General features: G+C 42.0%; 4 protein-coding genes across 5 annotated transcripts in view; 3 read left to right on the top strand and 1 right to left on the bottom strand.

The window, feature by feature from the left end:
* The window catches only part of LOC131888525 (uncharacterized), a 16,901-nt gene extending 7,148 nt beyond the window's left edge, over positions 1-9,753 (top strand). The window contains exons 2-4 of the mRNA XM_059237404.1: positions 6,818-7,567; positions 8,175-8,591; positions 9,219-9,753. Coding sequence (XP_059093387.1) covers positions 6,897-7,567; positions 8,175-8,591; positions 9,219-9,603 — 1,473 coding nt within the window. The 5' untranslated portion in view covers positions 6,818-6,896 and the 3' untranslated portion in view covers positions 9,604-9,753. The remainder of the gene's footprint in view (positions 1-6,817; positions 7,568-8,174; positions 8,592-9,218) is intronic.
* Positions 1,615-2,853, bottom strand: LOC131888532 (uncharacterized). Of its 2 annotated transcripts, none has more exons than XR_009374114.1 (2): positions 2,445-2,853; positions 1,615-2,362 (listed from the first exon to the last, which is right to left on the bottom strand). XR_009374114.1 is itself a non-coding variant. In XM_059237411.1 (2 exons), exons 1-2 carry the CDS (start codon positions 2,759-2,761, stop codon positions 1,793-1,795), a joined length of 729 nt encoding a protein of 242 aa, XP_059093394.1. In that variant the 5' UTR covers positions 2,762-2,853; the 3' UTR covers positions 1,625-1,792. The 2 variants fall into 2 exon arrangements, 1 of the variants encoding a protein (XP_059093394.1); XM_059237411.1 differs by having other exon boundaries at positions 1,625-2,362; positions 2,603-2,853.
* A 1,979-nt stretch (positions 9,754-11,732) lies between the features above and the next one.
* On the top strand, positions 11,733-16,674 carry LOC131888526 (uncharacterized). The gene is made up of 5 exons (XM_059237405.1): positions 11,733-11,884; positions 14,679-14,917; positions 14,975-15,434; positions 15,496-15,734; positions 16,413-16,674. Exons 1-5 carry the CDS (start codon positions 11,840-11,842, stop codon positions 16,546-16,548), a joined length of 1,119 nt encoding a protein of 372 aa, XP_059093388.1. The 5' UTR covers positions 11,733-11,839; the 3' UTR covers positions 16,549-16,674.
* LOC131888522 (uncharacterized) lies at positions 11,952-14,616 on the top strand. Its single transcript, XM_059237401.1, has 3 exons — positions 11,952-12,504; positions 12,582-13,071; positions 13,176-14,616. Exons 1-3 carry the CDS (start codon positions 12,055-12,057, stop codon positions 14,555-14,557), a joined length of 2,322 nt encoding a protein of 773 aa, XP_059093384.1. The 5' UTR covers positions 11,952-12,054; the 3' UTR covers positions 14,558-14,616.
* Positions 16,675-16,976: the final 302 nt, after the last annotated feature.

Genomic DNA, 16,976 nt, shown 5'->3' with positions numbered 1-16,976 from the left:
TCAGGCATATTTGTAAAATCCAACTTGAAAAAAGTTTTATTTGCTTTTTTATTGAACTCAATAAAAATAGTCTTAGTCTTGCCCAATTTGAACCACCTTCTTCATTCCAGTTTTGACTCCTATTGTTTGATCCCATCTGAATTACTTGGACTGCTATGGAACATCGTTGAATGTTCATAGCATAAAAATAGGCAAACACTTTATTTGCCTTTTCGACTGAAGTTCAAAAATATCTTTGCCCGTGTTTTCGAAAAAAGGAATGGTTTTTCACGAAGCAATATTTCTGCACTAACATAACTTTCATCTGACGAATTGCAAGGTCGGACAAGATAAAACTACTAATTTTGATCACCAATGGAATGGTCCCTCGACATTTTTTTTGATTATTTAGTTGAGATTCCAACCAGCCAAGAAAATTTGCCCTTGGAGATCGTTCCGTATTAGTCCATTGCTGGAGAGAATGGAGAGAACCACCATTTACAAACTTTTGGATCCCAAGATGGAACACGGTGTTCCCAAGTTTGCTTGCGATTGGACCTCGTGATTTCTTAAGTGACCCAGAGTAGCTCATTTCAATGTGTGCGGATAAGTTTGTGTGAAATTGGATAGATCTCTTTCTCTCTCCACTCTTCTGAATGAGCCTCGCCATGTTTGAGTCTGCAGCTCTAAAATCGATTTCCAGTCAGAAGTCTGCCGCGGTCCACGAATTTCTGAACAAAGATTGGACGGGCTTTGTAGCAGAGTACTCATCTCAACTACCCTCTCAAACATTCTATTCTTTAGGTCATAGACCTAATTGTCACAATGCAACTTTGAGGAGAAAGAGAGGTCAACACTCAAACACTCCAGAATCTCATATTATCAAAATACATACAAACCCTGAAAAATTTGTTGATTCGAGACAAAAACGAGAAAAATAATTGGAAAACCAGCAATCGAATTTTGCCGGGATAAGAGTGACTCCAGACAGAGAGAAGGGTCTTTTTTCTGGTAAATCACATTTTGATGCATCACAAGTCTCAGTGATGATTGAATGCTTCAGCCTTTGTCGTTAAGGTGGGTCTTCTCGAGAGTACAAAATAGAGCACAATACATACTTGTGTTTGTTCCTCCCAAGAGTGGCCACTGACAGTCAGGGAAATGCCTTTATGTCCATGTGAGCAAATTCAAAACACGATCAGGCCCATATTAAGACATAAGAAAGGCCAAGGGAAAGGTCCTAGGCAAGTTTCCTTCGTATTTGCGAGATAAGGCCTTCATAATCGGGCTTTCTGCTCGGCCGAGCGGGCGTTTGTGCAGCTATTCCTGAATTGATAATGCAATAAATGGAAGTTCGTGGGATTTGTTGCCCTTGGTGCTTGGACTTGTACAGCCTTGGATGATCGCCTCTTAAACATTTGCATATTCCGATCCTCGGCCGATCGACCAACATTAAGGCATTGAAAACCCATAAAATCTTGCCAGGCGATCTCGATGGCACGAAAAAAAAAGATCCGTTCCCGCTAAAAATGGAGCTCAAATATTGCTCAGTCACCAAAACATAGCTTGATGCGCTGGCTCATTTAGTAGTGTAGGTGTTCCATTTTCGTCGATGAAACCTTTCCTGGTAATTTCTGTCTTTTCTTAAGCTCGAGCCTCAACAAAAGCTTGAAATGGATCCATTGTAAGGCTGATGTCCCTATCATTTTGAGCTCTAAGCTAAACTAGAGACAATGAGGAACGAAAAGGCAAGTTCTACGAGTATTATGTGAAACCTTGGGGTGTCTAGGAACATGCCTGAAATATTCGATGTTTATTTCAGATCTCTAATGACTAGCATATTCCACTTGAGTTTAGTTTGCAATGGAAGATCCTGTTTGAGAAGCGCCTGCTTCAGTTTGGCCTTGAATTGGTCGTTAATCTCGGGTTTGGAAAGTCTTGGATCGATCCTCAGTTTGTGAAAGGCGCGTTCCAATTTTTCATTCCTTGGCATGAGGAACAAAAGTAGAGTAATTTGATCGGAAACCAGCCCCATTGTCATAGTACCAAGAAGGGTGACGAGAATAACGTACAGGTAGGATATTTTACCCTCCTTACTCGTCAGAAAGAAGAAAGCCCAAGGGATAAGAAGGCTTCCAATGAACAAAGCGATCCCCGTGTCAATCCTGTTCTTGAAAAAGCGTTTTATTGTTCGATCCCCGGCGAGCACATGGCCGAGATCGCTGAGCAAGTCCAAAATAAATATGAACAAGGTGACCACACCGACTTGCCTTGGATTGAAATGATGGTCATCAGTTTTGACTAGTTTGATCATCTTCCTCAAACCGCAAGGGGAGGTAAATAGTTTGAGAATGTCATCAATCACAGAGATGAGGGCGATTTGCTGGAAAAGTCAATTATAGTAGGGTTTGATCCATTCTCAAAGGTTTTCCATCCTGCACCCATGATCGAAATGGATAACCAACCTTCCGCCAATGGCCTGATTCTAGGTGGCGTCACATTCTTTTTAAAAGCAGCCGTCAAAACTTGCCCCCCGTTTCTCTGATTTGTGGATGCTTTTTGAAGACATGGCCCAAAGTTTTGGCACATCATGGCTCTGGAGGGTCCATAACCCGTCACTCACCAATTCCCTTCTGGCTGATCTGAGACGAACAGTTATGGATCGTAGCAGAGTTTTGAGGGCATTCGAGACTGAAAAGGTGGACATTCCCCAAGGACAACACTCATCATAGGCTTGATGTTCGTTCTCGGAGAGGAGGAAGCACTCCAAATCCTGTTCCATTTTTCACTAGTTCTCTAGTTCTGAATCCGATATGTTCATCCAGTTCACACTAAAAGATAAGAGAGTTCTTCTCCAAAGCATTTCCTGTCTGACGTTGTCACAATTTCAAACTTCAATGCACTTGATCAAGATTGATCCAACTTGAACGACCGGAGATCTCGAAGAAGAAGATGTATTATTGTCTTGTCGACGTTGCCTACGTAGAACATGTAGTTCTACATTAAGAAGTCAGGGGATCTTCAGTCCCCCCCCCTCCCCTGCCTCATCCATGAATGATTGGAAGTTGTCATGGCAGCCAAAAACAACCCTCCCCTAGATCATCCTCAGCTCAAGCCTCCCCCTTAGAAAGTTGCCAATGGAGCCCACATTTTGTGATCGGGTCCTCTACCTCAAAGTCCCCTTCCATTGATGAGACAAATGAATATCTTAGTTTGAGCCAGGGTTAAGTGTCGGAGTTGTTCCCTAAAAATATCGGGAACTGGATTTGGAACAACATTCCCTGTTGGTTTAAGCAATCAATCTTGGTCAACAACCAGTTGAGAGGGAGTGCTCATTTTGCACCACCCCTCCTACCTCATTTCAGATAAGTGCAATCACTACTTCTCCGAAGAGGCACACAATACACATACAGAGATTGTTTGGTTGGGCTTATCTGTAAGCAACGGCAGAGCAATCGTCTTAAATTGGGCGTTTCCTTCCCCCAGTTCTTTTTTTTCACTTGGAAACAAAGGATTCACAGAGTTAAGTCGAAGCCTGAATATGCATCTACTTCTTACCGCGATTAATCTCGCTGTGTACTTGATACGGATACAAATTTATACTAATGTTCCACTGGCAGTTTGATCTAGAGAGTCATTTGTGTCTTCTATGGGAAAAGAGACCAAGAACCGCATCTCCTTCGGAGTCATTATCCTTGGTCTCTTTCCGGGAAATTGTAGTGCTAAGACGGGAATAGAAAAGACTTTCCAGGAACAAGGGGTGGTTGGACAAAGACTCAAGAGGGGTGATCCAAAGTGTTCCAAAGAGGGGGAAAACGGGGACCAAATAGAAAAGAATAGAGTCGATGGAACAAGAAGAGGTAAGGAGAAATATAACGCCAGGCGGAAAGGAGGGGGGGGGGGTTACATCCCTTGGGAGAACGAAAATTGTGCCTCCATTTTAGTGCCTGTCATTCACAGCACTCGAGCCCTCACGTTGAAGATAATACTCCTCCATTTGAGTTTTTTTTATCGTGTTTCCAGCTCCATGGCGGCAGTGTAAAAGTGCATGTGTAGACTAAGCTTCAACGTTTGATGTAACTCATGTGCTCGGGCCCAAATCGACTCGGCGGGTAGCGGATGCACTTTAACTTTCTCAAGCGTACGTACGTACGTACGTCTGTACGTACTGTACATTCTAGTAGCACACGTCGCTTTTGTTGCCAACGGTGCTTCGGGCTTATACGGTTTTCTGACAAGCCGATTTATCTTCCAAGTTTCCCCGCCTTGCGCTATGTCCTGATCATTCGGGATCCCGTGCTCAAATTTTCATTAATGAAACTTTACCTTGACGAGAAAAAATTAGTCTCACAGAAGCTCGTTGCAGCCAGAACCTGTGATGTGCACTTTGTGCAAATCCGGTGAGGGCAATCAGCTGATATTTTGGGCCATTTCCAGTCTTACTTTGTCGGACCATGATCCATCATGATGTCTCATCCATGAAATCTGGCCAACCAAGTTAGAACAGGACCAAGGGGTGGTTTATTTGAACTTTTATTCTAAACAACTAGAGAAGAGTTTAGAAAAAGAAGATTATTGGTTTTTTTATGAACAAGTTTGGGGATTGAACTTTCATCCTTGATTGGCTTAAAAAGCTCAATAATTGCCATTATATACGCAAATGGCTTTCACCAGAGTAATGTAACCTAATTGGGGTGAAAGAGCATGAAAATAAATCGCGTGATCAACGCCTTGATGGCTGAAATCGAAATATCACTCCAACTCTTGAACTGAACTGATATTGGCAGGAAATCATGTTCCATGTTCATCAGAGGTTACGGCACGATTGTGGACGCTTGAAAGGAGTTAAGAACGAGCCTTCAGAAAATAAACCTGTATACTTAGAAAGCTGAAATGTGCACCAGGCTTCTTGTTAGTGCATTGTGAAATTTCGAAAAAGAAAAGTTGGTCACTTTAGCAGATATTTGGATTTGGTCTTTCATTTGGAACAATAAAGGTCAATTGCATGGATCGATGAAGTAGACAATGAGAGGGAACACAAGAAGTGAGCGAGCATCAAAGTTTGTTGATCAATGTTATCCACAACCTCTTTTCCCGGTATGTTCCATGTGTTCCACGCAATTTGAAAGGGAGAATTTGGAACAGGTCCAACTTTGGTAAAATTCTTTGGGTCCCTCGGTTGTCTCATTCAGAAATCTTGGTCAAGGCTGTTTCCTTGTTCCACAAAAGAGGATCTCTCAATGGACTCTCCGAAGTGTTATTGAAGGTAGGGCGTGATGCACTGGTTGTGGATCACGCTCGGGGTATTCAACCAACTTGGAGGGAACAATCTCCCAACTTGAGGGACTGCCGTCCCTAGAGGCGCTTTGAAAAGTCTTCAAACAGAGCTCCCATTGAGGCAAGCACCTCACCAATGACCCGAAAAGACACAAGAATTTGACTCGGTCGAGAAGGAAAGTGATCCAAATTTTGGGACCAAGAAAGGTCCCCAAATGGCACTGAAGCTCCTAACCTCCATCTGATGCCTTTACCCAACCAACGGAATGGGAATGCAATGAAACCTGAAAATTCGCCACATGAGGACAACCACCACTACCCTTAGAGTTCGTTGTGGTGAGGGAAAAAAGCCAGATCTGTTCCAGATGGAAAGTGGAACAAACCAAGGTGCTCTAAAGGACATTGAGTGTGGTGTCCTAGCCTCCAAACCAGTTCACTCAAGATCGCTCTGAACCATCGTGCGCGTGCAATAGGACAACATTATTTGGATCAAAACCAATGTCAAATTTGTACCCTCAATTTAGAGGACCATGTGAATGTCAACTGCAAGACGAGAGTTCCATGGACCCAAACCAAGAACTGATATTGCCTCCATCCTTTTGAATAGTGCTTACACTTGAATCATGATGGCTATGATGGCGATTTTTTTTTTGACCGTTCCAGAGTTACATGGAAGCTTGAATCCAAGTTTGGACTTGTGATGGCCTCAATTAAAAGTGGCGCAGCTAGACTTTGGAGAATGTTTCCGGGGGAAGTGGGCCAATATACGTTCCAACGTTTAGATGCCGCCATTTCTTGTAGTGTTCGACCTATTTCCTCCCATTTTCTAGTAACATCCAGTGGTCTAGAGCTCTCAATAAGACCAAAGCAACGCTAGATGAAGTGCATACAGTCCTATAGTCCATTGGCCTTGTTCTTTTCCTATCATTTGTGTTCCAACTGAGTTCTTTATGTGGAACGAATGCGGAGGAGCAAAAAAGGGAGGATTTTTTGCACCCACTTGGCTGGCAGTAAGACGCCATAGAACCTCCACGAAGTACGAAAAATACCCTTTTGTCAGACTATCACACATGATCTAAGACTTCAAACTGAGAAGTTCTGTATGATATATGGGACCCAGAGGTTCCATTCATTTCTTCTCTCCTTTTTTGGTGCCAAAAAAATTAGGCTAAAATTGGATTCCATTTCTTTGAAGGATATTTCGCCTCAAGTGGCCAAAAATGTCATTGCTGTATCAATTCATCTTGAAGATATGTCAACTTGGTTGTCAAGCGGATAAAAAAACTTTCGTTATGCTGTGCCAAACTTACAGAACATGCCCCAATTTCTGGGCCTAGCTAAAAAGAGCACTTAACTTTTTGTATGGGTTCTCAAGTGAGGTCTTGATATAATTGTCACCAAAACTGGTTTGAGGAACCAACTAACGCTAGTTTCCGCAGGTACACATTTTTATGGAATCTTGGACACAACATGACATCGCAGTATTGCGGTTATTGATCCAGACAATCCACCCCGCTCCCATGACATCTGTATGAAGATTTCTTTTCCATCACTGTTCCAGGTCTGATGAATGGGTTGTCGGGAATCCCATCGGAAGTAGAGGTGGTCCGTCTCCATGTGTCACCCTTGGTTGACCTCTGATGGACAAGCGAATTGCTTTTCATATTGCTCCCGTGTCCACATTAGCAAGCTTCCAGGCCACCCACTCACCACCAGCAGCTCCAAGTTCTCATCATCATTGTCATCATTATCACCATCATCATCAGTACCACCATCCCGGTCCCTCTCATAACCAGCTTAACGAGGAGAACACAAGGACCCTCATAGATCATTTTGACGCGAGCAAAGAAATCAACGAATATTCAGAACTTTTGGCATATGACGAGGTTCAGATGGCCTCAGCAGCAGCTTCAGCAGTCCCTGCCCCGGCCTTTGTAGGAAGTCCGTCGGACACCAGTTTGGAGGTCGTGTCGAATGTGTCTTCTTCGTCAGTGCATCCAGTGTCTTTGGACCTCCCTCCATTGGTCTCAGAGGCATTTCGACGGTCTCATCCTCCTCCATTGAGACTCATGGGGGGCTGTGAGTCTCAGATGATGGAACCAAGATCCTCCGAGGACAGAGGCTTGCTGGGCGGAGAGGAAACGAGCCAAGAGACGATGGGTCGGCCTCCGCCATTGCCCCAAAAGATGGGTCTCGTGGGTCTCAAATCACAAAGAAATCGCACCTCCACCGAGACCATAAACAATGCAATTAATGGACCCCAGGCTTTGAATGGGGGATGCTCCTCCAGTCCGGGAAATTCAAATAACAGGCAAGCATGAAGCAAATATCCATTCACACATCCATCCATCTATCTATCTTTCTATCCGTGCTTTTATGCTAGACGAAAGAAGAAACTGAAATGTCTTTGATAATGTTGGGGCTAATGCGATCATTCGTTATGCATGACAGAAACGATGAGCTCCTATCTTTGCACACGGCCTTTCTCTGTCTCTCTCCCAACCAACATCAAAAAGAGAGAGCGAGAAGACCGGGAATTATTCAGTATCAAATTTAGAAAAAAAACACTTCAAAAGGAAAATCAGTACGAGCGTTCTAAACTGTTTTACTTTGGTTTGGTGTTGAAAACTAAAAAGAGAACAAAAACATGGTTTAGAAATGAGAATCTGAGCGGTTACATTTGACAAGCAAACAAAATGATTTTTTTAACAAGTTCATGAAATATTAGTCACACACCCATCGCTGACGTTTGAATGGTTACATATGTAATATGAAAACCTCAACGTTCTAGTTGACTCTAAGAGCCTTGCAATCACTTATCCACTTTCTTTTTAAAGGCCAAGTATCCACATGGAACAACTTGCCCTCCCATCACCACCAAGTTTGTAATGCGGCAAATATTGATTTCTTGATTTCAGACTTAATCATGACCTCAATGGCAGCTGCTCCCTCAGCTCCTCGGCTAACTCGACTCCACCCTTGCCAACCAGTGCCACACCTCCAGATTGGATCGAGTTATCCACGTCCTTGTCCAAAGACTTGAAGCGGGACCTTCTTTCCAAAGGGATCAAGAAAAAGATTGTGTCCGCTACAAGCGATCTCATTATCAAACAAGACGACTCGGTTCAACCTCTCTTGCCCAAAGAGGACCTAGCCACGCCTTCCATATCTTCCACCACGCCCACCACAAGCACCACGACATCCCCTTCCCACACTCTCCTCTCCTCACAGAATAAGGGCAGAGCACCACAACCTCCCACTCCTTCTCTCCAACAACATTCCAATTTCCATCGAGTCCCATCAAATTCGGACGTGATAGTCAACCAGCCAATCAGGTAGGAGCATGACTTTCAGGCCTTGCTCCGTTCAAGGGTTCTCACGAAAAATGCTGAATGTGCCAAGTTTAAAGTCATCTTGAAATTGCCCAATCGTGGTCTGTAACACTCGTCGCTTCTTTGTCGGAATTTAATCAACTAGGGTCTTTTAGAAGCGCATAAATTTGTCGGCCAACATGGCGTTTTTGTGACGTGCTTGCATCACATGTTTTCAAGCATGATCTGATAACATTTGGTGTTCAAATTGAAAAAATTAAAGTCTCCAGTGAGGACTGAAATTATCAATTTCAACTCGAGGCACTGATAGCAAAATGCATTTGTTAGACGTGAGCTAGAAATCTCGAGCAAGTATGATTACTTAAAAGCACGTGGTAACTCTTCGTATTGATAACAATCAACCGTTTCAAAGTTTAATGTGTTCCAGAATAGTTGGAACGATCTTGCTCCAAATTGCTTGAACGGACTTTTTCCTTTAAGCGGAAGGAAGAGCAACCTTTCCTCCATTAAACAAGGTTGTTTGTTCAAGCTCAATTAAGATAATGACACCGTGATGAATTCATTTCTTCACCCTCCCTCCGTTCCACCTGAAAGTTTTGCACTCCAACTGTTCCATTAAATTTCTTTCAGGTCCTCTTCCATATCTCGAGGCTTGCAAGTGGAAAACGAGGACTTGATTCAATTCTCCAACACTTGTCACAACACTCGTCAACTGTCTCACCAGGGACCGCCTATAAACCAACCCCTTTCAACCATGAACAACAATAACATTGAAAAATTGGACAAGAAACGGATCCCATCCACGGATCTTTTCGATACTGAAGACCTTGAGAATAATCTCGATTACAAAGACGAGGACTTCTACGAGGATCTTGATGGCACAGATTCTTTGAGTTCGGTTCGAACCACTGAAGAAAGAATGGAATACCTGGAAAGCCTGGAGAAGTGTCCTTGTTACGCCAAGTGTTGTATTGACTCGATCATTACTTTGTTTTGTGTCACTTTACTGGGATAGGTCAAAAGGAGACCACAAAATGTGCTATACAAACTACTTCTACTACTACCATGCGGTATAATGCTTCATATTTCAAGGGATATCTTGATTGTTGCGATAGTGATAATTTGCACGATGATTATAGGAATAAAACCACCTGTCTCTCATGAACCTTGAAAGTAATTCGAGATAGAACACCTTCAAATGATGTACAAAGGTTCATGGTCGTTTGTGGGTTTTTTTTTGTTTACAAGGAGGCCAAGTCAAGTTAAGTTAGGTTAGAGACGTAATTATTATTTACCTACGTATGTTTGAAGCTATGGTTCTTGAACAGTTCTTCAGACGGTGTCGTCTTTTAAAAGATAAAAACTAACATCAAGTTCTGCATCTTGCCACATTTCAAATTTTAAGATTCTACAAAAAAAATAAAAAATCACCCCACGCTTTGTGTAATTCGTTTAGTAACTTTTTGTATTGATATTGATCATTCCGGGAATGTTTTTGTGCGTTCATGTGGATGTAGCTTACAGGATGATTAATGGGCTACACATTTTTAGTTTTTTTTTTCTCATTGTAAGAGTTCAATGCTGGCGGATCTCAACTTTGAGGGAGTTTACTATGGCGGAAATTATCTGGCGGAAATCCAGAGGCGGAGATTGCTGTTGGGGAACCGATGGCCACCTTGTTAAACATTTGCAACCATGATAAAAAGTCATCAAGGAAAAACGCTATTTGAAATTATCGAGGTTACAAAACTTCCCTGTTAGAACCATTTGCTTAAAGTCAAAGATGGATATGGGGAGAGCTGATATATTCAAGCCGAAGGAAGATTTCACTCTAAGTCAGGTCTTGTAGTTCAACGGCATTTGAATGAGAAGGCATCAACAATAAAGCAGCCCTCATGTAACACGATTTGAAAGTACAAAAACATTCATTATTGTTAAAAGCAACCATAATTTTCAGCCCAGAGCTTCTTTCTGTAGAATATATGAAAATACTAGAAAACTGAAAATTCTAGTAAAATTGCCTAAAAACTTCAAGTTTCCTCCGTTGCCAAGACAGAAATAAAAAATCAATTGCCACTCTGAAGCGTGGAAAGAGGAACGAGCACTGTGTTTTTTTGGGTCGTTACAATTACAACATTTTAAAATGTAATGGGATTCCAGTTCCTTTTCTTCATCCACAAAGTGCCCAAAATCTGTAAATCTCACTTTCTTTTTTGAATTCTTTCCTTTACTTCACTCTCAAACCACGGAACTTCTGGACGCGTTGTCACTGCGCAACCTTTGAACAAGACTGAATGTTAAATCGTTACAATTACACTATTTTAAAATGTGATGATATAACCGGTATGAAAGTACACTAGCCAAAGTGGTGAGCGAATATTCATTCTGAGTAACGCCCCAGCCTTAACTCAAAGCTACGACGAGCGTTTAAAAAACTCGCTTTTGTTATAATTGTCTTATTGAAATCACGATGCGGGAAGTTGATGTAGCGTAGGTAGTGGTCAAGTGATTGCCAAAATGGCAAAAGTGCTCGAGAAAGATGCCTCTAATAAGTCCGGCCTAAATGGCGTCTTTTTGGAAATTTGTTTCTTTCTCTTGCTGTGGTACTGTCCTTTTCTCCTTTAAGAATAATACAAATCAATTCTCAACATGTTTTAAATAGAGCTCTTTGGGAGAACTTGCCACTTAAGGCAAGTTCGGAGTGACCAGTGCACTGACTGGAACCAAAAAGTCTTAAAGAGTTATTTCTGTACCTGGGACCACTTAACCATTTTCAACATTATGGGAACATTGTTAAATGAATTTTTAAAGAATCCAAATGATGTAAAGCAATACAAAATATGAACAAAAATGTTAATAAACTAGATGTACATTATGTTTCCAACTTAATGGCGTTTGTAAAAATGCATGTTATTTTGAGTCCATCGGACAAGAGTTATATGCGGCGACTTAGTCTTCTTGTGACTTGTATTTTCATATTCACTCATGGCAAAACCGCAAAAAAGTATTCAAACTTGCTCAAATCGTAAAAAAAGAAACGTAAACCCCACTAGAACTCAGAGTCTAAAACCCATCCCGCTTGCCCGGACATGATTAATCCCGTGGTGAACCCTGGGTAGAACAGCTTTGAACGCTTTTGATTCAGGCCGTTCGTTCCTTTATCGGTTATACATATGATGACAAGTGTGCTTTTTATAGTGAATCAAACACTTCCGAAACAAGGACTGTAATTCGTGTCTTTTACCAACAAAATGTCGCTTCTGGTACTTGGGATATTTTACTACATGCTTTCGAAGGTAGGTGCGAATTTTGGTTGTTTAGGAACGTGTTGCTGCGAGGAGCATGCCTTTTTATCAATTACCAACATACACCAAAAATACTGAATTGCGTTCGGAAATATGGTTCAGTAAAGTAAGAAACCTGAGCGTTGCCACAACAAAAGCTATCCTGATCGAATGAGGAAAAAATGGGTCGAAACTACGTGAACAACCAGGCTTATCCAGCCAAGAAATCCAAGTCAAAGAAGAACCCGGCCCCGGTTGCATCCTACACCCAAAACACCCATCAATCCCTAAATGATCCCCTGGTCCTAATGAGAAGCATCTTCGAGATCGAGCGGTTCAATCACACCCGAGTGTTGAACATGAACAAAGACTCGGACACGTGCTTGTTCTTGAACCCCGCGCAACAAGTGGAAGCTTGGAAAGGCAATCTTGAGCTTCTAGTCGACACCACCCCTACGGCTGTGATGTACTTCATGGAATTGTTCAATCGATGCATATTCGTGGATCAAATCACGTTCCAATTCGATCCCACCCCCTACTTGAGGACTGGTGTGAGGGCGTTCAACATTCAGGAGATGATCAAATTGGCTCACGTATTTGTGGCATGCACAAATTCGGCGCCAAGGATGGATGTAAGGCAATAAGATTGGGCACTTGAATTGACCGTGAATATTGAAATGATAATATTTTTGTCCTTTATTGTACGTAGATTCGACAACTGCCGAGCCTCCTCATTCTCGACCCATGTCCGCGATATCCTGAAATTAGAAAGAACGTTGTGGACAATACAGTGGACAATGAGTCCGAGGTGGACTTGAATCAGCCGATGGATTTCAATTCGATGGTTCCCCACTTGTTTGGATTGTTAGACGATCAATCGCTAATTGAAGCGGATTTCAACAGGATGGCCTTCTTTGAACACGAGCACCATTTGGAGGAAATGAGGAATCGTAATATGGAGAAAAATGATCTCTGGTCGGCCTGTAAATGTATTAGAGCATTTCAATGTGATTGTGCCCTACTTATCCGCGATCAGTTGAGCTTTTCTTGGGACATTCATCGATTGCTTCCGCCAATTCTGCGAGAGATTCCCTTATACGAGTTCCGAGTGGGGACAATGCTTTATGAAGAAAAGGCAAAACTTCCTCTTCGACCCAAATCTTGCACCAAGTGTCTCCTACCCTTGAAGTTTTGTAAAGGTAAGTGTTACCATGAACTACTGTATTAGTAGTTCATGGTGTTACGACATATATGTCCAAAAATATTACAATTTCGTTGCAAGACAAAATATTTCCTCCTTCAGAATGCCCCTGCCTGCCAATGTCTCAAGTGATGAACAAGACTTACGCGGAAAGATACCTAAAATATAGTACCACCCAAGAGAGATTGGAAAGTAGCATCCCGAGATTCATCAACACTATTGAAGCCAACACAACCCTTACCATGTCCCAATTGGAAGTATTCAAAGACCTTGCCATTTGCGATACTCTCTTTTTGTTCAAGGAGTTCGCGTATCTTTTGGCCTTGATCAAGGGTGCCCCCTGTTCCGTGAATAACGGCGACAAGATCGGAATGAGCCGACCTTTTGATGCCGTGATCAATGTCCGGAATACTTTTGCTCTCATCATGCCATTCTTTACCAGTTTCACACCCTTCTTTATTTTGGATGCAGATAGTTGCGAAAGTTTCCGAGGGCAGTTCATCCAAGATAAATTCGAACGCTTGGGAGTGCAGCTCTCCGACATTTCGGCCTTCATTGCGGAAGAAGTCGAGGCGCTTACCCATTACTTTGGGAAATGGGATATTCTCGAGATTCACGCCAATATCCAACGACTTGTGTTCCACCCATGGACAGATACAATCGGATTAGACGCTCGCGATACTTTCGAGCAGTATCAGCGATCATTCCACATCCGCTGGATTCTTTGTCTTCTATGGGAAAAGACCTCCATCATGATGAGAACGGTGGGGAAATTAATCGCTATTACAGCCATGACTTGGAGTAATCACCCGTTTCACACATCCAACATTGGACCGGTATTTCCAAGCGGAAGTGGTCCAAAAGTGATGAATCAATTGTCGGATATGGTTGAATTCGTGAAGAATACATCAAGAGACTTGAGGCTGTTGAAGGAACAAATGTACTACGTCGAGTCCACCCGGAAGACGTCGTTTTTTGACTTCGATCATGAACACGAGGATCTGATCAAGGTCCTGAATGACCTCGAAAATAGCTGTTCCTTTTGTGGATTGCCAGCTTCTCAGAAGTGTCAGGCTTGCCATATCGCCCGATATTGTACCAAGAAATGCTGGAAGAAATGGTGCAAGACCCACGAGCTGATCTGCGACAAAGATTGGAGCGAATCATTTAAAAAGTTCTTAGGCCTCAACTATGAAGATGTTATGTCCACTACTTATGAAGGCCAGCCCGAATCCGAGTTGAAGGCTGTGGTTGCCATCACCGAAGTGTCTCCGCGCTCAAAGCGAATTTTTGAGACGATCGAAGAAGATGTGATCCTCACGCCCAAAAATGGGCTACAATTTCTCCAAGACTTGAAGGTGACGAGAACCATCAATGAGGAAATGATTGCAGCGTGCATGAAGCAAAAACTGCATGAACTAGATCACGGTAAACCGATCTTCATGCCTCCCCATCATCAACACTGTTGTATGCCTATTATCTAGGCAAAAGCACAATGAAATTGATTGCGAATAAATCAGCTGTAACAAATGAACCCCTGTAACTCATAGAAGTACTTAATCAAAAAATCTAGAGCCATCATTGAAATCTCATCTTTGCTCTCAGTTTCTAGTCCGTAGTCTCTTTCAACACCAACGGGGTTTGAATCAAAAATACCAGTCGATTACTCAATGGGCATTGACGGCTATTATGACATTGAGCACATTTGCAATTCGAAGTAACATTGACCAAGATCTTGCCTATCATCGCAGAATCGCTAGTTGGACCATGGAACAAGCGGTAACCGAGAGTGTGACTAGGATTGAGAAAATCCTCGAATCTTGCGGAACTATCTGCCAAACGAAGTACAACTTGAGATTATTTTTCCTCAGCTTTGAGATTACAGGTATCCTTTTTTATAGCCTCATCTCCTCGGACACGGTGAATGGTTATTTACAGAAGCCCTTATATTGCTCTACATTGCTGACAAACCCACTCCACGACTTGCCTGGCTTTCGATACTTGTCCCAAGCGTCCAAAATGATATCAAGAGAGACTTTACGACATTTCAATTATAACGGAAGGGTATCCACCACCTTCAGTTACCAAGGATTTGATTTGGCGCCAGTTCGAGATTGGGACAATCTCACTATAAACGCCAATGCAAAGCAATTAATTGACGGCAAATTTGACATCGGTTATGAAGAGGCGAGAGTACGAGAAATGTACGAGATCCTGTCTGACAAAGTTCAAGTCAACAAAAAGAGAGTTCTCGTGATTGGTACCAACGATCAGCCTTGGTTAGAAACCATCTTGATTGCAATGGATGCTTCTCATATCGTTTCTTTGGATTGGCGAGGAGTCCAGTGCAATCATCCCAAAGTAAGAAAAACAATGACTGGCGAAGAGTGAGTTAAAATTCACACAATTGTCTTGTTTGTAGGTGGAAATTATTCGTTCCCTGAGCCTGAGTAAAGCGTTCCAAACTCAGCCCTTCTTTGATTTGGTCATTGCATACGGTTCTCTTCAAAAATTGGGATTGGGACGTTTGGGCGATGGCCTCCATCCTTGGGCTGATTTGGTGGCTTTGGGCAGAGCATGGTGTGTCACAAATAAGGGCGGATCGCTTCTAAGCGTGATACCGTACACTCAGAGGGATCGCCTTGTTTTCAATTCATACAGGTGGGTAGGGAAATCCAACGTGGTGCGTTCCAAAGTATTTGTACAGAACGACGAACTCGATCAAATGAATTAAAGTTGTTATTTTTGGTATGAACATTTTACTTTGACCAAATTGGGGAGCAAGTGGAACTGTAATTGGTTTTTGGCAATATCATGATAAGTCTATCTATTTGACGTTTTCAACGTGAAAAAAGGCAAATTTTTTTTTACCGCAACATATCCCAATTTTTTTTCCTCGCCCCTAACCCTCACCCTGATGATGTAAAAACCAACATGAATATTGGGCTAAGTTTTTTTTTTCATCCCTTATTGTGACATATTTGTTATTGGGCCATTAGTAGATTTGCAGGCTCACATGACGGCATTTGTTACCTTTGGGGGTGTAAATTTCAAATATTCAACTTGACACGTAGGAAACGAGATCAATTTTTCCTTTGCCAATTTCCCTTGCCAATTTGTCAATGAGATGATAGACATGAAAACAAATTAATGCAAACCCATACTTTAAAGACCAACTGAAATCAAACATATTTTTGAGATAATCGATTTCCTTGTTCTTTCAACTTTTCGTTAATGAAGACCGTTGAGCAAAATAAGAATCACATTGATGGCATGTTTTGACCATTGCAGCATTGATTCAAAAAAGAGTTGTTCTATTAATCATTCGGTTTCTTTCAGAGTTTATGGTCCCATAATGGAAACGCACTTGTTTGCGAATTGGGTTAAAATTTGGTCGGTTGCTTCTAAGTTGAAGACAGGAGAGGATGAGGAGGCAAAGATATCACTTCATGAAAAGCCTTCTGCGGAAAGTTGACATCATTTCATCACTTTGGGAATATTTTCTGACTTTATGTTTCGTTTCATCAAACGAACTTGACATCCAAAAATTCGAGTTCGTTGTGAATTCGATGCTCGGAAAACATATGTTTGATCCTATGAATCAACCTCTAACCATTAGAGCTAAATCTTAAGGATAAAAGCATTAAATTTGTTAAAAGGCAGTTCAACTTCAATCCGCAAATAATTTTACTTTTCAGGACCCTAAACAACGCCCTCTGCCTGCTGCCAATGACCAATGACTCAGAGCAAAGTAAAGGATTCTGCTGCTTTAACTTTCAGTTTCTTGATGGAAACAAACCATTATGTTCATGAAATGCAGACCACAGTGGTTCTATTTTCTGGTTAAGTGTTTGCTCCAATGCCAAGACATCTAGATATGTTTTTTTGTCAAAAAGACAAAAG

Source organism: Tigriopus californicus, chromosome 10, assembly GCF_007210705.1.
Source record: "Tigriopus californicus strain San Diego chromosome 10, Tcal_SD_v2.1, whole genome shotgun sequence".
NCBI classification, from domain to species: domain Eukaryota; kingdom Metazoa; phylum Arthropoda; class Copepoda; order Harpacticoida; family Harpacticidae; genus Tigriopus; species Tigriopus californicus.
This window is presented reverse-complemented; position numbering and strand designations above follow the sequence as displayed.

Bases quoted from the DNA above. Each gene is read 5' to 3' on its own strand.
- LOC131888522 (XM_059237401.1), top strand. From the start codon at position 12,055: ATGGGTCGAAACTACGTGAACAACCAGGCTTATCCAGCCAAGAAATCC. The intron at 12,505-12,581 runs GTAAGGCAATAA...TATTGTACGTAG, and splicing joins ATTCGGCGCCAAGGATGGAT to ATTCGACAACTGCCGAGCCT. The intron at 13,072-13,175 runs GTAAGTGTTACC...TTCCTCCTTCAG, and splicing joins ACCCTTGAAGTTTTGTAAAG to AATGCCCCTGCCTGCCAATG.
- LOC131888532 (XM_059237411.1), bottom strand. From the start codon at position 2,761: ATGGAACAGGATTTGGAGTGCTTCCTCCTCTCCGAGAACGAACATCAA. The intron at 2,363-2,602 runs GTGAGTGACGGG...TGACTTTTCCAG, and splicing joins GATCAGCCAGAAGGGAATTG to CAAATCGCCCTCATCTCTGT.
- LOC131888526 (XM_059237405.1), top strand. From the start codon at position 11,840: ATGTCGCTTCTGGTACTTGGGATATTTTACTACATGCTTTCGAAG. The intron at 14,918-14,974 runs GTACAACTTGAG...CCTTTTTTATAG, and splicing joins GGAACTATCTGCCAAACGAA to CCTCATCTCCTCGGACACGG. The intron at 15,735-16,412 runs GTGGGTAGGGAA...GGTTTCTTTCAG, and splicing joins CTTGTTTTCAATTCATACAG to AGTTTATGGTCCCATAATGG.